Source organism: Neofelis nebulosa, chromosome 9, assembly GCF_028018385.1.
Source record: "Neofelis nebulosa isolate mNeoNeb1 chromosome 9, mNeoNeb1.pri, whole genome shotgun sequence".
NCBI lineage: Eukaryota > Metazoa > Chordata > Mammalia > Carnivora > Felidae > Neofelis > Neofelis nebulosa.
This window is the reverse complement of record NC_080790.1, coordinates 6,906,392-6,925,080: the sequence shown is the minus strand read 5'-3', so window position 1 is coordinate 6,925,080 and position 18,689 is coordinate 6,906,392. Positions and strand designations below refer to the sequence as shown.

Sequence of the window (18,689 nt, the reverse complement as noted above, 5' to 3'; positions counted from 1 at the left end):
TTCTGTTGTCTAAGAGGAGGCTTTTCTGGTCCTCCCAGTCACCTCTTAATTAAGAATTAACTCAGACATATTTTATTAACTTTCTATGTTATGACCTGTAATTCTCATGTGAAGATGAAGCAAATAAAGATTTTCTTTCTACTGATTTATTTTATAGTAATAATTTTGCTATTTGAATAACGAAGAGCACATTAATAGAAAGTAATTTAAATTGATCCTGCTTTGGGGTGCCTGGGTGGCTCAGTCTGTTGAGTGTCAGACTTCGGCTCAGGTCATCTCACAGCTTGTGGGTTTGAGCCCCGCATTGGGCTCTGTGCTGATAGCTCAGAGCCTGGATCCTGCTTCAGATTCTGTGTCTCCTTCTCTCTCTGCCCTTTCGCTACTTGTGCTGTCTCTCAAATATAATAAATAAACATTAAAAAACAATTATAGAAAAAAATTAAAGTGTTCCCGCTTATTAGAGGGCATCCATGCCTTTTAACTTAGTCATTGCCTCTCATTATGTTAATACATAAAAATCTAACTCAAATGATCTAATATGAAAACAGAATAGGTTTACTGTTTTATTGGCCTTTGGCCAGTGTTCGTGTGTTCTTCTAAAACCTGCCGTATAGACTGGTACTGATGGAACCAGAAAACCCATTTTCACTGAACAAAGAAAAGAGATAGATAAAATTTAGAAGAGTAAACTAAAGTGGATTTTAAACATGAGCAGCAAAGGTTACTGATATTTTTAGAATTTTCAGTGGATCAAAGCTAAGAAGTATAATGCAATTAAAAATAACTTAGGAGTGGGGCGCCTGGGTGGCGCAGTCGGTTAAGCGTCCGACTTCAGCCAGGTCACGATCTCGCGGTCCGTGAGTTCGAGCCCCGCGTCAGGCTCCGGGCTGATGGCTCGGAGCCTGGAGCCTGTTTCCGATTCTGTGTCTCCCTCTCTCTCTGCCCCTCCCCCGTTCATGCTCTGTCTCTCTCTGTCCCCAAAAAAACAAAAAAACAAAAAAATAAAAAAACCAAAAAAACTTAGGAGTATATTTTCAAAAATTTACCCAAAGGTGATAACATGTCCAAGTGAAGTGCAAATAACATCTGTGCAATTCTGAGACAACAACCCAAATGGAACAGTCTCCTTTCCTGGGTATATACTTCTCTTACTCAAAAGCAGAAAACAATTAGGTGAATTTCAATAAATACCCACCTGTCAACTTCTGTAGCTGGTAATAGAGCAAATTAAAAGGACCAGTATACGGAATGGCTTGGGTCTGTTTCACAGTGCTCATGGCCAAGTCAGTATAATCTGAAGAGGAAATGAGAATAGATACACTTTAAGTAACAATACTGGTCGCAGAAAATAGAGCCTGTAAACACATACACGAGTAGAGAGAAATTAAAGCAAAGTAAAGGAGAACTTATTTTTGAGAAAGCTTAGAAGATGCTCCTTAATTGGTTCCTGCCCTACATTCCCCCCTTAACTCCCCACAGCCACCCCCCACTAGTTAGCTTCTGCTTCAGCCGTAAGAAAGCAGCCTCACTGCCCTCAAAAAATCAGGTCCCTGGAGATCTCCGAGCCAGGGCACCAGCTGTCCTCTGCTTTCTTCTGGGCCAGGCAACCCCGGCAATCCTTCACCACCTGCCACAGGGGCTACCTGGTTTGCAAAACTTGTTCCCACTTGTCTGGGTCCGTTCTCTCCCCATGCACTTACCATGCACCTCTCTGTCACTCATCAGTGCTGGGACTAGCTCTTGACAAGGCTGCGCCTCTCCCTAGACAGCCTTCCAGGGGCTGGCACCATGCTCTGTAGCATACCTTTAGTTCTCCAACGCCTGGCACAGGGCCTGGCACAGAGTAAGATCCACTAACCGCTGGATAGAGAACAAGTTACACTCCACTGTGTGATGGGCTAGAAGCTGACAGCTGGCCCAGCTCAGATGAATCCCTAAACACTGCTATTTCTTCTTCCTTCATAAGGTGCTCATACTCTGTTATGGCTATCTGCATAAAACTGAGCACCGTTATTACAGATAATAATACCACATTTACTGTGAAAGCAGTGATGGCTCAGCATTTACACAGGCACGCGACACAAAGGCCCAGCAAGGAACGTACAACTATAGGTCACAAAGACCAAAATGCGTGCGTGTGTCGGGGGTGGGGTAGGGGGGGCATTCAAGTTTACGTTAGAAAACAAAAGTACCAGGACTCCACTGTAACAGGTGGAAAACAGGCTTGTAAAGGGTCAGCAGGAGTAGTCAACCTGTCTTAGAGGTCAACTTATGTTCCCAATTAAGAAAAAAGTTATTTTGCAAAGAATTCAAACATTTAAGTAGTTCAAGGAAGATTTTTTTTTTTTCCCCCGTAAAACTATGTGGATCATTAATTCATCAATTTCTATTTTATTATTTGGCTGCTACTTAAGATTTGGCCATTAGTATGAAAAGTTTTCACAGATTTTCTTTCAATATTAAAATAACTGATATTTGATGTTTAATAGTATACTTACTGGAGAGGTCACAAGGAGAAAGTATGTGATAATTAAAGTTTCTTTTAACAAGTATTCCTGAGACCCGCTGGCCTTGTTCTGGTTTTTTGTCTGCTAAAAAGCCCATGACCTATTATTAAAAAAAAACACAAAAAACTTGAAGAAAACAGAATCTTGGAAAATGCAATTATTTAGATATTCAATCACAAGGATGACCATCTGACACGTGAACCATGAAAATGACATGAATTTTAACATGAAAAATAAAAAATGTTATATAGGTCCATGATGAGGACAGGAACAGAGCCACCAAGAGACCAAAGGCAAGAGTCACGGGGCAGATCTGGCAAGAAGAGCTAGGTTCAGTTCAGTTCCGATCAGTTCAGCAAGCAAGTAAACGTATAGGTGCTGGGGCCTCTGAAAGCTGTCAATAGTTGTAATATGGTGGGAAGGCTGCAGGTGCAGGCCAGAAATGTACGGGCTCCTGCACGCTGGTTTAGGCCTCGTACACGGTGAGCTCCCTCATGCAAAGGTGCAAGTCTATACTAGGCTCAACACTAGCAGAGGAGGAGCATCTTTGGATAGAGAGGTCAATAGAGATAGGTGATATCTCATCAATAAAGATAAGATTTTGCCAATATCTGTCCATAAAGACAGGTGTTGAAGAACTCCTACGACCAAGGGGCAAGAATTTTTAAAAGAATGATTGCTCAAAAACTAACAAAACCAAACACCTTACAAGCATGAAACCCAACTTTCTTAAATGTGACTGGTCTTCGCTACTAATAAATGAACCCAAAGAGGAAAAAGCCAGTGTATTTCATACTTGTTTCCTCTCATCAAGTAAGACAAAGAGCAGCCAGGCAGTGGTAACAGTGTTTGCTGTTATAACTGTATGAGGGGACAAAGCTCTACGTCAGATGATTTGTCAGGGTGACTTTTCCCTTAAGTGCTGGTGAGGTAATGAAAGGAGCATTGCCCCCAGGAGACCGATCTTAAATACAGGGATGGCCCAGATGCCGAGAAGCTGGGTGAGCTTGTCTGCCTGCACACGAGCACCTCAGAGAGCAAGACCGAGAGAGCGAGGATTCCTCCGACTTCGCCCGCTGCGGCCGGCTGTGCCAAGCGCGTGGTTTCCAATGTGCTGATTTATTAACATACATACAACTGGCTGGCCTGACACGCGTACAAGGTGAATGGCTTTTCTGATAGTTCTCTGTGGATCTGCTTCCCTTCACCTACTTCTTAGTTTCTGTTTTGCATGGTTGAGGATGGCTGCCGTAAAAGACTTCACCGTAAGTAAAGTGACTGCACTTAGGAGAAAAAAAACTAGAGCTAATGATTTTAAGTAACCACACCTATGGCTGAAATCACAGAACCACATTCTAATACAAAGCTATATTTGGTGTATCAATACCTGTACAAAGAAACAGGTATTGACAACAGTTTCTCTATGCATATACACAAGTTATATATAAGTGACATACATATCTATACTGTGTTCCCAGTTCTGTAGTTAAAACTTTTTAAAATGGTGTGTACTGTATTTCTTGAAGATTTATAATGCATAATGGCAAAACAAAACTCTGAAAAGTCCAGCGGTAAAGAAAACAGCTTATTTTTGTTCAACTCTGCTTCTCCTAAATAGTCTGACTATAAAACCTCTCCTCCCTCCCTCTCAACCAGCAGAGTCTGGGAAATCAGCTCTTAGATTGCCAACTGAATACATTTTCCTATAGGTGTAAGATTGCTTCCATTAAAAAGTTTTGTGAACAGGAGTCAATACAACCCTCTGTTCTTCTCTGGCAACAAAAGCTTCACGTCCTAACTTTTTTCCCCCTCAAACTCAACTGCAAGGAAGGATATTCCTCAATTAGTCTTCTTATATCTGGCTCATTATATATTAAAAGAATTGCTGTAAATTTGCTCATTAATACATGTCTGATATTTAAAACCAGATAAATCATTAAAAAGTTTCCCTTAGAAGTATCTTAAAAAAAATCTCAACAGAAGGGGTGCCTGGGTGGCTCAGTCGGTTAAACGTCCGACTTTGGCTCAGGTCATAATCTCACAGTTTGTGAGTTCAAGCCCCACATCGGGCTCTCTGCTGTCAGCACAGAATTGGCTTCAAATCCTCTGTCCCCCTCTTTCTCAGCCCCTCCCCTGCTCACACACACTCTTTCTCTCTCAAAAATAAATAAACGTTTAAAAGAAAAAAAATCTTCACAGGAGGCACAAATGTGGATACCTTATAGTATCGCTCTGAAGTCTCAGGTAAGATTTTTAACGATTTTATTTATCTTTGTAAATGTTTATTTATTTTAAGAGACAGAGATAGAGGGTGAGCAGGGAGGGGCAGAAAGAGGGTAACAGAGAATCCCAAGCAGGCCCTGTGCTGTCAGTGCACAGCCTGACTCAGGGCTTGAACTCATGAACCATGAGTTCGTGACCTGTGCAGAAATCAATAATTGAACGCTTAACTGAGTCACCCAGGAGCCCCTTTAACTATTTTTAAATTCTGAAAATACTATATTTCAACATCAAAAAAGGACTAATTTTTGTGAGTTCCATCATACCACATATGTTTAAAGACACAGACCTATCTATCTTTACATTCTCTGGGAGAAGGACCAGTAGACATTATACTGTATGAGATGTAGTAATAAAACAGTAATGAATTTCCTTCCTCAAATACAGGAATGAAAAGGAAGTGGAAATGTGGTTTAAAAAGCTATCAAACTCAACTGCATTAAGATCTAACGTACTTGAAAATTTTCTATGTGAAGAAATGAACTAGAAGAATCAGAAGAAGACCTAAAAGAGCATAAGGAAACAATTCCTTCAGTTCCTTTTTTTTAAATGCTTATTTATTTTGAGAGAGAGAGAGAGAGTGAGCGAGTGAGCAAGGGGAGGGCCAGAGGGGAGAAAGAGAATCCCAAGCAGGCTCCAACCACCAGTGCGGAGCCCGACTCGGGGCTCAATCCCACGAAGTCATGACCTGAGCCCAAATCAAGAGTCGGACGCTCAAATGACTGAGCCACTCAGGCACCCCAAGATAAAATTCTTTTTAAAAAAAAATATATATATTTAATTTTATTTTTTTAAATTATTTTTGAGAGAGAGAGAGAGACAGACAGACAGACAGACAGACAGACACGGATTATGAGCAGGGGAGGGGCAGAGAGGGAGGGAGTTACAGAATCTGAAGCAGGCTCCAAGCTCCAGGCTGTCAGCACAGAGCCCAAGGCGGGGCTTGAACTCATAAACCATGAGATCACGACCTGAGATGAAATCAGACGCTTAACCAACTGAGCCACCCAGGTGACCCCAGGAGAAAATTCTTATAGTATACTAAGTAAACAGAAATCATCATTAAGCACATTATCTTGCTTTGATTAAAAGAAGGCTGTATTTTTAAGTATACATTTCCCTTTAGAAAAGACCTGGGTAAGATTAGAAACCACAACCTTTTACCTTGGCTAGCTTTTCTCCTCTGAAATTCAAGGTCACAGCTTCTGTATTCCGAGGATTATGAACCTCTATGTGAACTTCATCGTTATCTTCATATTCTCGAATCAGGGCTGCTTTCAATCTGGCCATTTCATTTTGTTCTCCATGGACTAAAATCTACACAGAATGAATTTTCAGAGAGCACAGGGAAACACTCTTAGTGTGGGTTAATGATGGCCCCTATCTGACTTAAATATTGAAACACATATACTCGAAGTTATTAAGCTGAACTACTTTGAAGGATCTCCAGTCAATCAAACTTGTATAGGTATTTTCATTCTGTTTGGCCTTAAAAATCCTGAAGTGGAACTATTTTAAGAGAGAGTAACTTCAACTTCAGTTTTTTGCCACTAACAAGACATACAACTTGGTGGACGCTGGACTTTTTCTAGACTTCCGTACTCAACTGCAAAGGGCTGGACCACGTGACTTCTGTAAACTCCACAGCCTCTACCAGCTTTAGATACGTGATTCCTGTATGAAACTATTGCCACTCCTACTAATGAAGAAAACACCCATAGTTTTCTTTACATTTCTTAACACAAGCCTGTTTTTTTTTTTAAGTTGACTTATTTCGAGAGAGAGAAAAAATCCCAAGCAGGCTCTGCGCTGTCAGCACAGAGCCCAATGCAGGGCTCCAACTCACAAACCAGGAGATCATGACCTGAACCGAAATCAAGAGTCGGACGTTTTACTGAGCCACCCAGGTACCCCATCTTAATACAAGGCTTTCTAAAGAAGCTTTTTATAGGGGATAACAAAGACCTTTGGTATTTTCTTCTGTTTGTTATAGTAATACCAAATAAAATATTTCAGAACCAAATGAAATTGTGTTTGAGGGGTACTGACGACAATTGCATCAGATACCAGTCTCTTCCTATTCACTTTTATAACCTATATCTTACAAGACAGATCATCCTTAATCTATAGTTTGCTGCCTGGGCTAACAGAAGCCAACCCGGCCTCACTACTAGACCTAGCAAAGAGCCCAGGCTTCGAGGCCTGGCTGCTTAAACACAACGCCCGGCTCTTCGAACACTTACTAGCTCCGTAAACTTGAGCAACTTACGTAACATCTCGGTTTTCTCATCTATAACCAGTTGTTGGTTGTAAGGAGTAAGCAAGTTGATACACGTAAAACATGAGTACAGGGGTGCCGGGGTGGCTCGGTTGGTAGAGCACGCAACTCTTGATCTCAGGGTTGAGAGTTCAAGCCCCACGCTGGGCCAGAGATTACTTCAAACATGAGTACAGTACCTGGCACGTGGTAAATAATAACTGATAGCTGTTGCTCATTATTACTACTAACACTATTGTTACATTATCATGTAGACATACTTTTGCTGACCTGGTTACTGAAGGAAGGTAAGCATCGAGCTGAATCCAGGAATTTTAACTGTCAGCAGAGAGAGAGCCTGAAGAGCAATGAAATGGCCTGAGGATGAGGTGGTGACACCAGAGAGAAAGGGCAGTACAACACTCCCTCCCTGGCTTGAAAATGTGGGGGGAATATCCATAAACCACATACGCTAGGAAACACCTGTAAGGAGCCTGCGCTGTAGCTCAATTCGACCGTTCATGATGCTAAAAAGGAGAGGGATTTTTCCCCGCCTGAGAATCTGCTTCCTAAGTAAGGACCAATGGGAAAATACCTGTGAGGACTACCATGCTAGAAAGAACTCAAAAACGAACAAAAAAGCACATGAAGGGATGCTCAACATCATCAGTCGTTAGGAAGTGAAAATCAAAACCACAATGAGATACCACTTCACACTTACTAGAATGACTATAATTAAACAAAGGCAACTAGCAAGTGTTGGCGTGGATATGGGGTAACCGGCATCCTTGTGCACTGCTGGGGGGAAAGTAAAATGGTGAGGCCACTACGGGAAGGGTTAGTGAGTCCTCAAAAAGTTAACAACACACGATCCAGTGATTACACTCTTTGGCATATGTGCAAAGGAGCAGAAAAAAGCGACTCAGATTCTTACAGGCCCATGTTCACTCTAGCGTTACGTGTTCATTGGCAGATGTGCAGACAAAATGTGGGATCTACACACAACGGACTGTTATTTTCATCCACACAGAGGAATGAAGTTCTGATACATGTTACGATACAGATGAACCTTGGACATATTATATATATTTTATATGAGTTCACGGACACGAAATATCTAGAATAGGCAAATTTACGGAAGTTAATTAGAGGTTACCTGGGGCTGGGGAGGAGGAAATGGAAAATTTTTGCTTAACAGGTACAATTTCTTTTTGGGGTGATGAAAAAGTTTTAGAAATAGATAGTGGTGATGGCTGTACAATACTGTGAATGTAATTAATGCCACTGAATTGTACAGTTAAAAAATGGTTAAAATTACAAGTTTTATGTTATATATATTTTGCCACGATAAAAAAAAAAAAAAAAACTTAAGGAAAAAAATTAGCAGAAGGCTATTTCCTCTAACTACTTGCAAATACATTCAGAAAGGGCACTTCATCTGTTTCCCAGACACATATTCCCTGAGTGTTCTGTTGATTAAAAATACATGTTTTTTTTAGCTTTTCCCTCTTATCCCCTCCCTAGTCCCACCAAAATATAATTGTTATTTTCATAATTACATGAAACTTAAAAATATAAACAAAGCACATCAGTAAAGAGCTATGTACTACATTTCGTATCTATTTGGATCTTTAATTTCTACCATTACATGACTTGTCTTTCCCTTCTTTCCATCTTATTAAGCATTTACTACATGCCAGGCACCATTTTAGATGCTTTAGATATATATGTTCTCTCACTCCTTCCTCACAATAACCTTATGAGGCATTGTTATCCCTATTTACAAATGGGGTACAGAGATGATAAGTAATTTGCCCAGGGTTACACAGCAAGTAAGGGATAGAACGGGGATTCAAAACCAGCATACTGCAAAGCCTGTGCTCTTAAGTTACTGGGGAGGCAACAGAAAGGGACAGAAAGAGCACTGGGTCTGGATCTGGTGGATCTGATAAGTGACCTCAGGTAAGTGGAGAAAATTACAGTGCACAGCTTGCCTAACTCAAAGGGGAGCTGTAGAGGTCAGATCCAAGTACAAGCAAAAGTGCTCTGTTGAAAGGCTACCTTAGTGACAAGCGGTGTTTGACTTGAAAACCAGCTGCTACAGTTTCTTGGGTATGTTTCTTTCCCCTTTAATGTTAGAAATCAAATTCATAGACTAACCACATGAGGCGGTTTCAAAGCACGGATAAATTCACTGGTTTGTTGGTAATCTGTGTGAGCAGAGAAAGAAATGTAATCAACAGACATTTTCAGTGGTAACTTCTGTCCAGACATGGTAGTGATTTCTTCTGGTTCAGACATGATATGCTGTTAAAAAGAAAGAAAAATTAAAAAAAGCAAAAAACTACCCACAGAAAAGAAAAGGGACATTTTCTATTTTTTAACGCAGCCATAAACTCTTACGTTAAATTTAGGACCTTTAGCACAAAAATCATTCTAATAGCGACTTAGTAAATATCAAATACTTATTTTCTTGAGCAAGCAAATATTTAATCAGGAAAGCAGGCAGGTTAACTAAATTTCAATGTATTTGAAATACTGGAAGTGACAATTGTTAACTTGTACAATTGTACAATACAAGCCAAACTTGTATTCCCAACTATTCTCTTGCCTGGTAAAGCCGCTTTTCAAACAGATGTGCTTCTATTCTGGAAGTCAATTTTATTTTATTTTTTAAACATTTATTCATTTATTCTGAGAGAAAGAATCCCAAGCAGGCTCGTGCCATCAGCACAGATGGATGCGGGACTCGAACTCATGAACTGTGAGATCATGACCTGAGCCAAAACCAAGAGTTGGACATTCAACCCACTGAGTCACCCAGGTGCCCTGGGAATCACAACGTATTTTAAGAAATAAGACAAGTTATATAGATAACAGGGGTAAGAGAATGTGATGCTTGGATGTTCAGAAACTGTTTCTAAAGTTCTGCACGTACTTCCCACAATGTGTACATCCCGAAGAGCTAACATCAACCATTCTGCATCATTAGGAAGAAGGGCAATCAACCCAAACACCTTCTACGGCTTTTCAAGAGAATACATATTAGTAAACTTCTTCAGTGCATGAGGGTATTCATGTTTTTGTTGGTCTCAACTAGGTTCCTTTCCATATTTTTTACTGCAACAAGATTAAGTGCCTCTCAGACTTTAACGTGCCACCTTGGCAATTCTGATTAGGAATGACACAGTGGTCTCATAGCTGACCTTGGCAAGTGTCCCTTCTACACAGTACCCTGCTATAATGACGCCGTTCCTCTTATCCGTGCACCAGCTTTCAAAGAGCTCTCTGGATAAGCCACTCTGCATCATGCCCGGGGAGGCCATGACGACACTGGGACCAATGTCATCAAAATGATCCATGCTCTAAGAGAGAAAAAGGAATGGTAAAAGCATGCTAAGCACCAGGGTTTGGCAAGGCTGTCCTTATTTTTAAAGAATAACGAAAAGGTAGGTGAAAAGATTGATCACACTACTGTAAGGAACTCGGAGACGAGCAAACATTTTAAGTCTAATTTCTCAGTTCCTAAACAACTGAAGCTAGGAATGAAAGGAAAACAAAGTGATAAGAAGCAGTTAGTTCACACTGTCCTTCTAAACCTTCTACTGGTAGTTAATGGGCTATTATAGGACCATTTTCATTGCTTAGTGGGCAGGCAGGAAAAAAGTAAGAGTCAAATGGCTTTCTCTCTGCCCAAGAGAGAATTCCAAAAGAACTTTCCCACTCACAATGGCTTTGCATACTTCACAAATATTTTGAGCTGGCCTAAAAAAATCTAACCAAAAAGTTTAACATTGTTTCCAGGGAAAACTTGGCTCTAGTTCTTAAGCAATTAACTTAAAAAATAATACTTTATGGACAGAGCCCACTTACAACTGGAAGATGACTTCTAGCACTTGAATTATTTGGGGCATTATTTTATTAAGAGTATAGCATTAACTTTAATAAAACAACATATATATTTAAAAAAACCTTTTTTTACATTTATTTATTTTTTGAGAGACATAGAGAGACAGAGCACAAGTTGGGGAGGGGCAGAGAGAGAAGGAGACACAGAACCGAAGCAGGTTCCAGGCTCCAAGCTGTCAGCACAGAGCCTGATGTGGGGCTCGAATTCACAAACCATGAGATCACGACCTGAGCCGAAGTTGGACGCTTAACCAACTGAGTCACCCAGGCACCCCAATAAAACAATATATTTTTAAAACAACATTTTTTTAACTAAAGAAAATCAGCTTTTATTGAATGCTCTAGAAAAGTAAACATATGAAAATGTTCATACATGGAATTTGCAGTGCAAATCAAAAAGACGATTAGGTTTGAGGAAGGACAGAAAAACGTTAAGACGTAACATAAGATATTTTTCTCATCAAGACTTTCTGTTTCTATGGCAGGCAGACTAACTTATTCAGCAACAGTAAATACTGAGAACCAATGGAGACTTGGAATGACTGGCAAGATTTAAGCAGAGGAGAATGCCAGTTGCTAAATTTTTGTTTTCCTGCAGGAAAATGGTGCCTGCTACAGAAAAGGCGAGACCTCAGCCAAAAGGACTCGGCCCCGGAATCAATGTGCTATCGACTTCTCTGTGTTTACCGGTCCTTCCTCTTCCTCAGCACTCACCTTGAGGTTACTGATGTGCTTGAACACAAAGGGATTGTTGATGTTGATCTGTTTGCGGATTTTGTCGTTCATGGCATTTACGTACGTCTGGTACACTGCCATGCACTTCTTGGCCAAAGACGACGCGTAGTATATGGGAATATCATGCAGTTCTGGGTGATTCTGCCAGTACTCGTCTAGAGAGATTTCATCAGAAACAAATTTCATTTTGTTATGTGGGATAAATAGTTCAAATAATAAGTGATACATGTAATTAATTTAAAGAAATTCAGACATCCCAGAAATAAATCAAAACGTTTAAATATGTATATAAATCTGTATCTATAGATTTATATCTATATTTATAGAAATAAAAAAACTCTATATATCCTTCTCTTGCGATTTCCACAAATCACTAATTTACGTGTTAACAGCAAAGATATCAAGATTCGGAACCCCCGGGAGTGTCAGAAGTGCAATCTGTAATTACGAGCACACAACAATTTGTTCAACGTGTCGGCTATGTCTGCAGTAATTATTACCCTGCTTAAGGGTAAGCCACATTTAAGACATTGCTATGCACAGGGATGGAAAGCCAGGGGTGGGGGTGCTGGGCTCGGACCTTCCTTGTTTTCCTTCAGGCCACTTCCTCTCTCAGGGTCCCTTCTGGTCCCTCCCGCAGTTGGCCTCGTCCCCATGGCTCTGCACCTGGTAGGCCTCTCACAAGGCTTGGCCCTGCCGGCGGACACCCAGGTAACAAGTAGCGGGCACTCCTTCCTGGGACGCGTTCCTAACGGATCTTGCCTCCTGCCCTCAGGAAGGGCCCTGTTCCAGGCTCGCTTCCCATTTTTCCTGGACAGTCTGGGACACCAATACCTTCCAGTACATTCCCTCCTGCTTTAGTCAGTCAGCCTGCTGTAGGCTGCTGGTAATCAAGACTCCGACTTCTGCCCCTTGGTGTCCCTTAGCGACCCTGCAGTACTGTGGCGGGGACAGTTAGCGGCACTAGCAGCAGCTGCTATTTCCCGAGCACAGATTCTATGCTGGGTGCTGAAGAGGGCTCACGTAGGGTGTCCGCAACCACACAGAGGGCACAGTCCACGTTTTACAGAAGGAACGGAAGCTCAGAAATACCAAACCACTTGCCCAAGGCGCAAGATCACGCACTGGAATGCAGGCAGCTAGGATTTGATACTAACAGATGGCCCGAGGCCCTGGGATGCAGCCTCTGGTTGGAAAGCACGCCCCTTCATTCAACACATGTTGGCCCCCCTTGTGCTTTAGCTCTGATGCAAGGTACAGAAGCTACAATAGAGCGAGGGAAGGGACTGTCAGGCTCTGAAGGTTTCCTAAGTGCCCAGCCCCGGCTAGGCTAACATTTCTTTTTTTTTTTTCCTTTCAAACTGAAGTATAAAGTGTAATTGACATATCCCATTGGTTTCAGGTGTACATCACAGTGATTCAATATTTTTATACATTACAGGATGATCCCCTACCTAGCATCTGTCGCCAAAATTATTACAGTATCACTAACCATATTTCCTATGCTGTATGTTACATTTCCATAACTTACTTATAACTGGGAGTTTGTACCTCTTAATCCCCTTCACCTATTTTGCTGGACTCCTAAGCCCTCTGACCTCCAGCAACCAACAGTTTCCTATATCTATGAGTCTGTTTGTTTGGCTTTGTTTATTTATTATTTTTTAAAAGATTAAAAAAACACATTTATTTCGAGAGAGCGCTCAAGCAGAGGAGGGGCAGAGAGAGAGGGAGAGAGAAAATCCCAAGCAGGTTCCTTACTGTCAATGCAGAGCCCAATGAAGGGCTCAGACTCACTAACTGTTGAGATAGTGACCTGAGCTGAAATTAAGAGTCAGACACTTAATGGACTGAACCACCTAGGCACCCATTTTATTTTTTAGACTGTACACGTAAGTGAAGCCGTACGGTATTTGTCTTTCTGTCTTATTTCACTATGTAATACCCTCCAGTTCCATCCATGTTGTTGCAAATGGCAAGACTTTGTTCTTTTCTAACGTGGAGTCACATTCTCCACTGTATATGTGTGCCACATCTTCTCTGTCCACTCATTCATCAATGAACATGTGGGGCATTTCCATGTCTTAGCTACTGTAAATAATGCTGCAATGCACAGGGGTGCATATATGTCTTTAAATTGGTGCTTTCCTTTTCTTCGGATAAAAACCCAGAAGCAGAAGGGGTGCCTGGTGGCTCAGTCGGTTCAGTGTCCGACTCTTGATTTCGGCTCAGGTCATGATCTCCTGGTTCATGAGTTCGAGCCCTGCATCAGGCTCTGTGCTGACAGTGCAGAGCTTGCTTGGGATTCTCTCTCTCTCCCTCTCTCTCTCTGCCCCTCCCACACTCTGTCTCTTAAAATGAATACATAAACTTAAAAAAAAAAAAACAAAAACAGAAGTGGAACTGTTGGATGGTACGGTAGTTCTTTTTTTAATTTTCTGAGGAAACTCCATGCTGTTTTTCAGTGGCTGCACCAATTCCCATTCCCACCAACAATGTGTGACGGTCTCCTTCTCTCTATATCCTGACCAACATTTATCTTTTTGTTTGTTTGTCTTTTTGATAACAGACAATCTGGCAGGTATGAGACGGTATCTCACCGTAGTTCTGATTTGCATTTCCCTAGATGATTAGTGATGCTGAGTATCTTTTCATGTGCCTGTTGGCCATCTATACGTCTTCTTTGTAAAAATGTTTCTTCCAGGCTTCTGCCCGTTTTTAATCACATTTTTTAAGTTGTGTAAGTTCTTCATATATTTTGGATATTAACCCTTTATCAGATGCATGATTTGTAAACATTTTCTCCCATTTAGTAGGTTGCCTTTTCATTTTGTGGCACATAACTATGTTTTAAAGAGTTCAAAAAAAATTAGCCTGGTCCTTACTAACTTAAACTTACAATATCAAAACTTATTTCTGAATACTAGTGCCAGACCTAAAAAGAAGATTGTGATCATAGTCCCAAGCCATGGAAGCTTTTATTTTTTAATTAATTAATTTATTGATTTTGAGAGAGAGAGAGCAAGCACAAGGCGGGGAGGGGCAGATAGACAGGGAGAGACTGAGAATGCCAAGCAGGCTCTGGGCTCCACGGGGAGCATGACACAGGACTCACACTCACTAACAGTGAGACCACGATCTGAGCTGAAACCAAAGTCAGCGCTTAATGGACTGAGCCATCCGGGTGCCCTGACGTGGAAGCTTTTATTTATTTTTTTATTTTTATTAAAAAAAGATTTTTTTTTTTTTAATGTTTATTTAATTTTGAGACAGGGAGAGACAGAGCATGAACGGGGGAGGGTCAGAGAGAGAGGGAGACACAGAATCTGAAACAGGCTCCAGGCTCTGAGCTGTCATCACAGAGCCCGACGCGGGGCTCGAACTCACGGACCGCAAGATCATGACCTGAGCTGAAGTCAGATGCTTAACCGACTGAGCCACCCAGGCGCCCCGACGTGGAAGCTTTTAAAAATGACTCAGTAGAAGCTTACGCTGAGTAACAGACCATAACTTATTACCTTAGAGAGACTAAATCCTGTGACAATTTTAAATAAAAACGTATTCTCAATATTTCAAAGACTTATCAAAATTAGACTTTGTGTAGTTAAACTTTGCCAGTTAAAAAACAGGACTGTCGAAAGAGTTAAAATAGTTTCTGAACACATACAAACAATATTACTGTACGACTATATATTTTTGAAAAGCTGCTAAACAGTTTCTCATAATAAACAAAACCTGTCAGGGTATCTGGGTGGCTCAGTCGGTTAAGAATCTGACTTCAAAAAAAATCTGACTTCAGTTCAGGTCAGGATCTTATGGCTCATGAGTTCAAGTCCCACGAGCCCCACGTGGGCCCCTGTGCTGACAGCTCAGAGCCTGGAGCCTGCTTCAGATTCTGTGTCTCTCCCTCTGCCCCTCTCGCGCTCACACTCTGTTTTTCTCTCTCTCTCAAAAATACATAAACATTACAAAAATTAAAAAAAATAAAGAAACCATCAAATCATTAAAAAAAAATAAACAAAACCTGTTGGCAATATATGCTTACAAATTGTGTTTCTTTTTTTTTTTTAATGGTTATTTCTGAAAGAGAGAGAGACAGAGACAGAGCATGAGCAGGGGAGGGGCAGAGAGAGAGGGAGACACAGAATCCGAAGCAGGCTCCAGGCTCCGAGCTGTCAGCACAGAGCCCAACATGGGGTTTGAACCCATGAACTGTGAGATCATGACATGAGCCAAAGTCAGACGCTCAACCGCTGAGCCACCCAGGTGCCCCTAACATACACAATGTATCTTTAAAGGAAGGCTCATCTTACGAGAAAACTCTCATTAAATCCCAAAATATTATAAGAGTATATGGTCAAAAGGTATCATTTGTTCTCCTAGGTGTACCTGCATTTAGAAAATGCATTAAATGCCTAGTATGCTATTTACATTTATCATTTCTAATTTTTAAAACAATTCATCTCCATCCTATAGATTAGGAAACTGAGGCTGAAAAAAGGTTGAAGAGTGTGGGAATGGTATTTTCCTACTTGATTTATAAGTAAAAACTCTATATAAGGACAGGGACTTCTGTCATGTAGGTTACATGCCCTTTGCTTTATTCTGCTCATGTTTTTACTGGTGAAATTAAAAATTTTAATGCTGCCTAAGTTTTCACATAGCATAAGTTTTCTCTTTTATTTCTCAAATACCTTCCATTGCCTACTGCATCCCAAGATCACATCACATCTCCTATTTGTGTGTGTGTGTGTATTTTTGTGGATACATTTTAAATATCAAAGAAAAGTTGAGTAACTTGCCCAAGGTCACACGGCTAGAACACAGATGAGATTTGAAACCACTCATTCAAATGGCTGCCCTCTTTCTGTTAATACTACACCCCAAGGGAGAATTTAGGGGAAAAGGAACAACCAATTGCACAGAGGAGGAATCACAATATATGCTCTGATGGCAGACTTGCCAGGTAAGATTATCAAATGCCAAATTAAACTTGAATTTCAGATAAAAAAACACAAGATTTTCGGTATAAAAATAGGTTACTAAATCTTTGAGACACTTGTGCTAAGATATTCTTCATTATTTTTCTGACGTTAAAATTTAACTGGGTGTCCTATATTTTTATGTGCTGAATCTGGTGACCTAATTTGACGGTAACAGCCATGGCTTCAGCTTCCCAATTTGTTCTGTTCTTCAAATTACTTTGTTACGGAGACGTTTTAGTTCGAGACTTTTGAGGGCAAATTTGACTTGCAGTTAGAAAAAAAAAAAAGGAGCAAGAGGGGAGCCTGGGTGGCTCAGTCGGTTAAGTGTCCGACTTCGGCTCAGGTCATGATCTCGTGGGTTTTGAGTTTGAGTCCTACATCGGGCTCAGAGTCTGGAGCCTCCTTCGGATTCTGTGTCTCCTCCTCTCTCTGCCCCTCCCCTGCTCATGCTCTCTCTTGCTCTCTCAATAATAAATAAGCGTTAAAAAAAAAATTAAGAGAAAAAGGAGCAAAAGAACATTGGATTGGCTTAGGGCGCAGAAAATGCAGTCCTACTATGTCTGATCTCTCTCACAGATCAGCTTTCGAGCTGAGGTCATTTACTCCGTTTTTCCTCGTTTTCCTTGTCAGTGTAACAGGGACAGACTTATCCGCATCATCCTAGAGATGGGAGAGCTGAGAGCAACAGCTTGATGTGACCATTTCTAGTTCTTTGCACTGAAGCTCTTTACACACAAGGCGCTCAATCAGTCTTTAAGAAGAGTGCTTTCCCCAAACAGCACCACGGAATGTCTGAGTTAGAATCATTAAATATAAATACATGCAAAGAGTGGTACCCAAAAATTTATACATGCTCATTGAAGTATTTGCAAAGTAGAGAAAAGCAGAAAATAAAAAAAGAAATCATCCACTTTCTCATTACGCAGGCTTAACATCTTTCCAGTCACTGGAGTATTGTTTTTTAAGATTTTAGTCTTATACATCCAAAGTGGGGATTGAACTTAGAATCTCGAGATCAAAAGTCTCATGCTCCACCAACTGAGCCCGCCAGGCAGCCCTATTTGTATATTTTTAAATAGGATCAGAGAACATACTGTTCTGAACTCTAACCTTGTGATTCCAATTAATTTTTTCCTTTTTCTTTCTTTTTTTTTTAAGGTAGGCTCTGTGGGGCTTGAACTCACGATCCTGAGATCAAGACCTGAGCCGAGATCAAGGGTCAGACGCTTAACCGAAAGCCGCCCAGGCCCACTGGTCCAATTATATATATTTTATATATGTCCATATGCATTTTATGTGCCAACATATAATTACTCATCTGTGATTGATTTTCTCCTACAAGGTGATATTTCCTGACATATTTCTTTAAAAATACTGAAATGATGATTACTCTTATTCATAAAATTGTCTTTACATCATTTATTTCCCACACGTGGTACTGCTGGATCAAAGGGCAGCAGATTTTTCGGACTTGTGAGCTCACTGCGGAGAAGTCTGAGGCTGATGGCAAACAGAAGGGGGAAATCTTTATTCCCAGTAGCAGCGCCCAAGGGCCACTGTTTCTCGGGGCTTTTATATCTGCTTTTAGATGCAGAAACTGAAGCCTGGAAAGACAGAATGACCTAGCCAAGGCCAGGCACTTATCTTGACAGAGCCACACTCCAAGATTATGAAAATCCCCCAAACAAAAAGGAAAAGCATACCTAAGATCAAGAGCAGCTCCTGAGCCCTTCCAAGAGCAAAGACAGGAATGAGGCCTCTGCCCCCTCTGTTTACAATGTCATGAACAGTGTTACAGAATCTTGCTTCTCTCTCTTCACGCTTCTCATGGATGTGCGTCCCATACGTAGATTCCTAAAAAACACATTAGAAGTGGGAGACCAAGATTGACGATTCTCAAAGAATACAAAAGTGAAACATCAATAAAATGCAGAAGCAAAGTGATTCGTTTCTCCGTTAACATGCCATTCACTCGAACACATACTGTTATAATACTAATTGGAAAAAAAGAGCAAA

At 40.9% G+C, this 18,689-nt stretch overlaps 1 protein-coding gene across 2 annotated transcripts in view; it reads right to left on the bottom strand.

Annotated features, from left to right (window-relative positions):
• Positions 1-18,689, bottom strand: part of CPSF3 (cleavage and polyadenylation specific factor 3) — a 40,609-nt gene that overhangs the window by 11,484 nt on the left and 10,436 nt on the right. For both annotated transcript variants that reach the window (XR_009248169.1, XM_058682494.1), the window contains exons 7-13: positions 18,377-18,527; positions 11,668-11,843; positions 10,251-10,409; positions 9,205-9,351; positions 5,952-6,104; positions 2,499-2,607; positions 1,196-1,294 (exon numbers count right to left, since the gene is read on the bottom strand). Coding sequence is in view for 1 of the 2 variants with exons in the window: in XM_058682494.1 (XP_058538477.1) it covers positions 1,196-1,294; positions 2,499-2,607; positions 5,952-6,104; positions 9,205-9,351; positions 10,251-10,409; positions 11,668-11,843; positions 18,377-18,527 (994 nt within the window). In the remaining variant the exon portion in view is untranslated. The remainder of the gene's footprint in view (positions 1-1,195; positions 1,295-2,498; positions 2,608-5,951; positions 6,105-9,204; positions 9,352-10,250; positions 10,410-11,667; positions 11,844-18,376; positions 18,528-18,689) is intronic.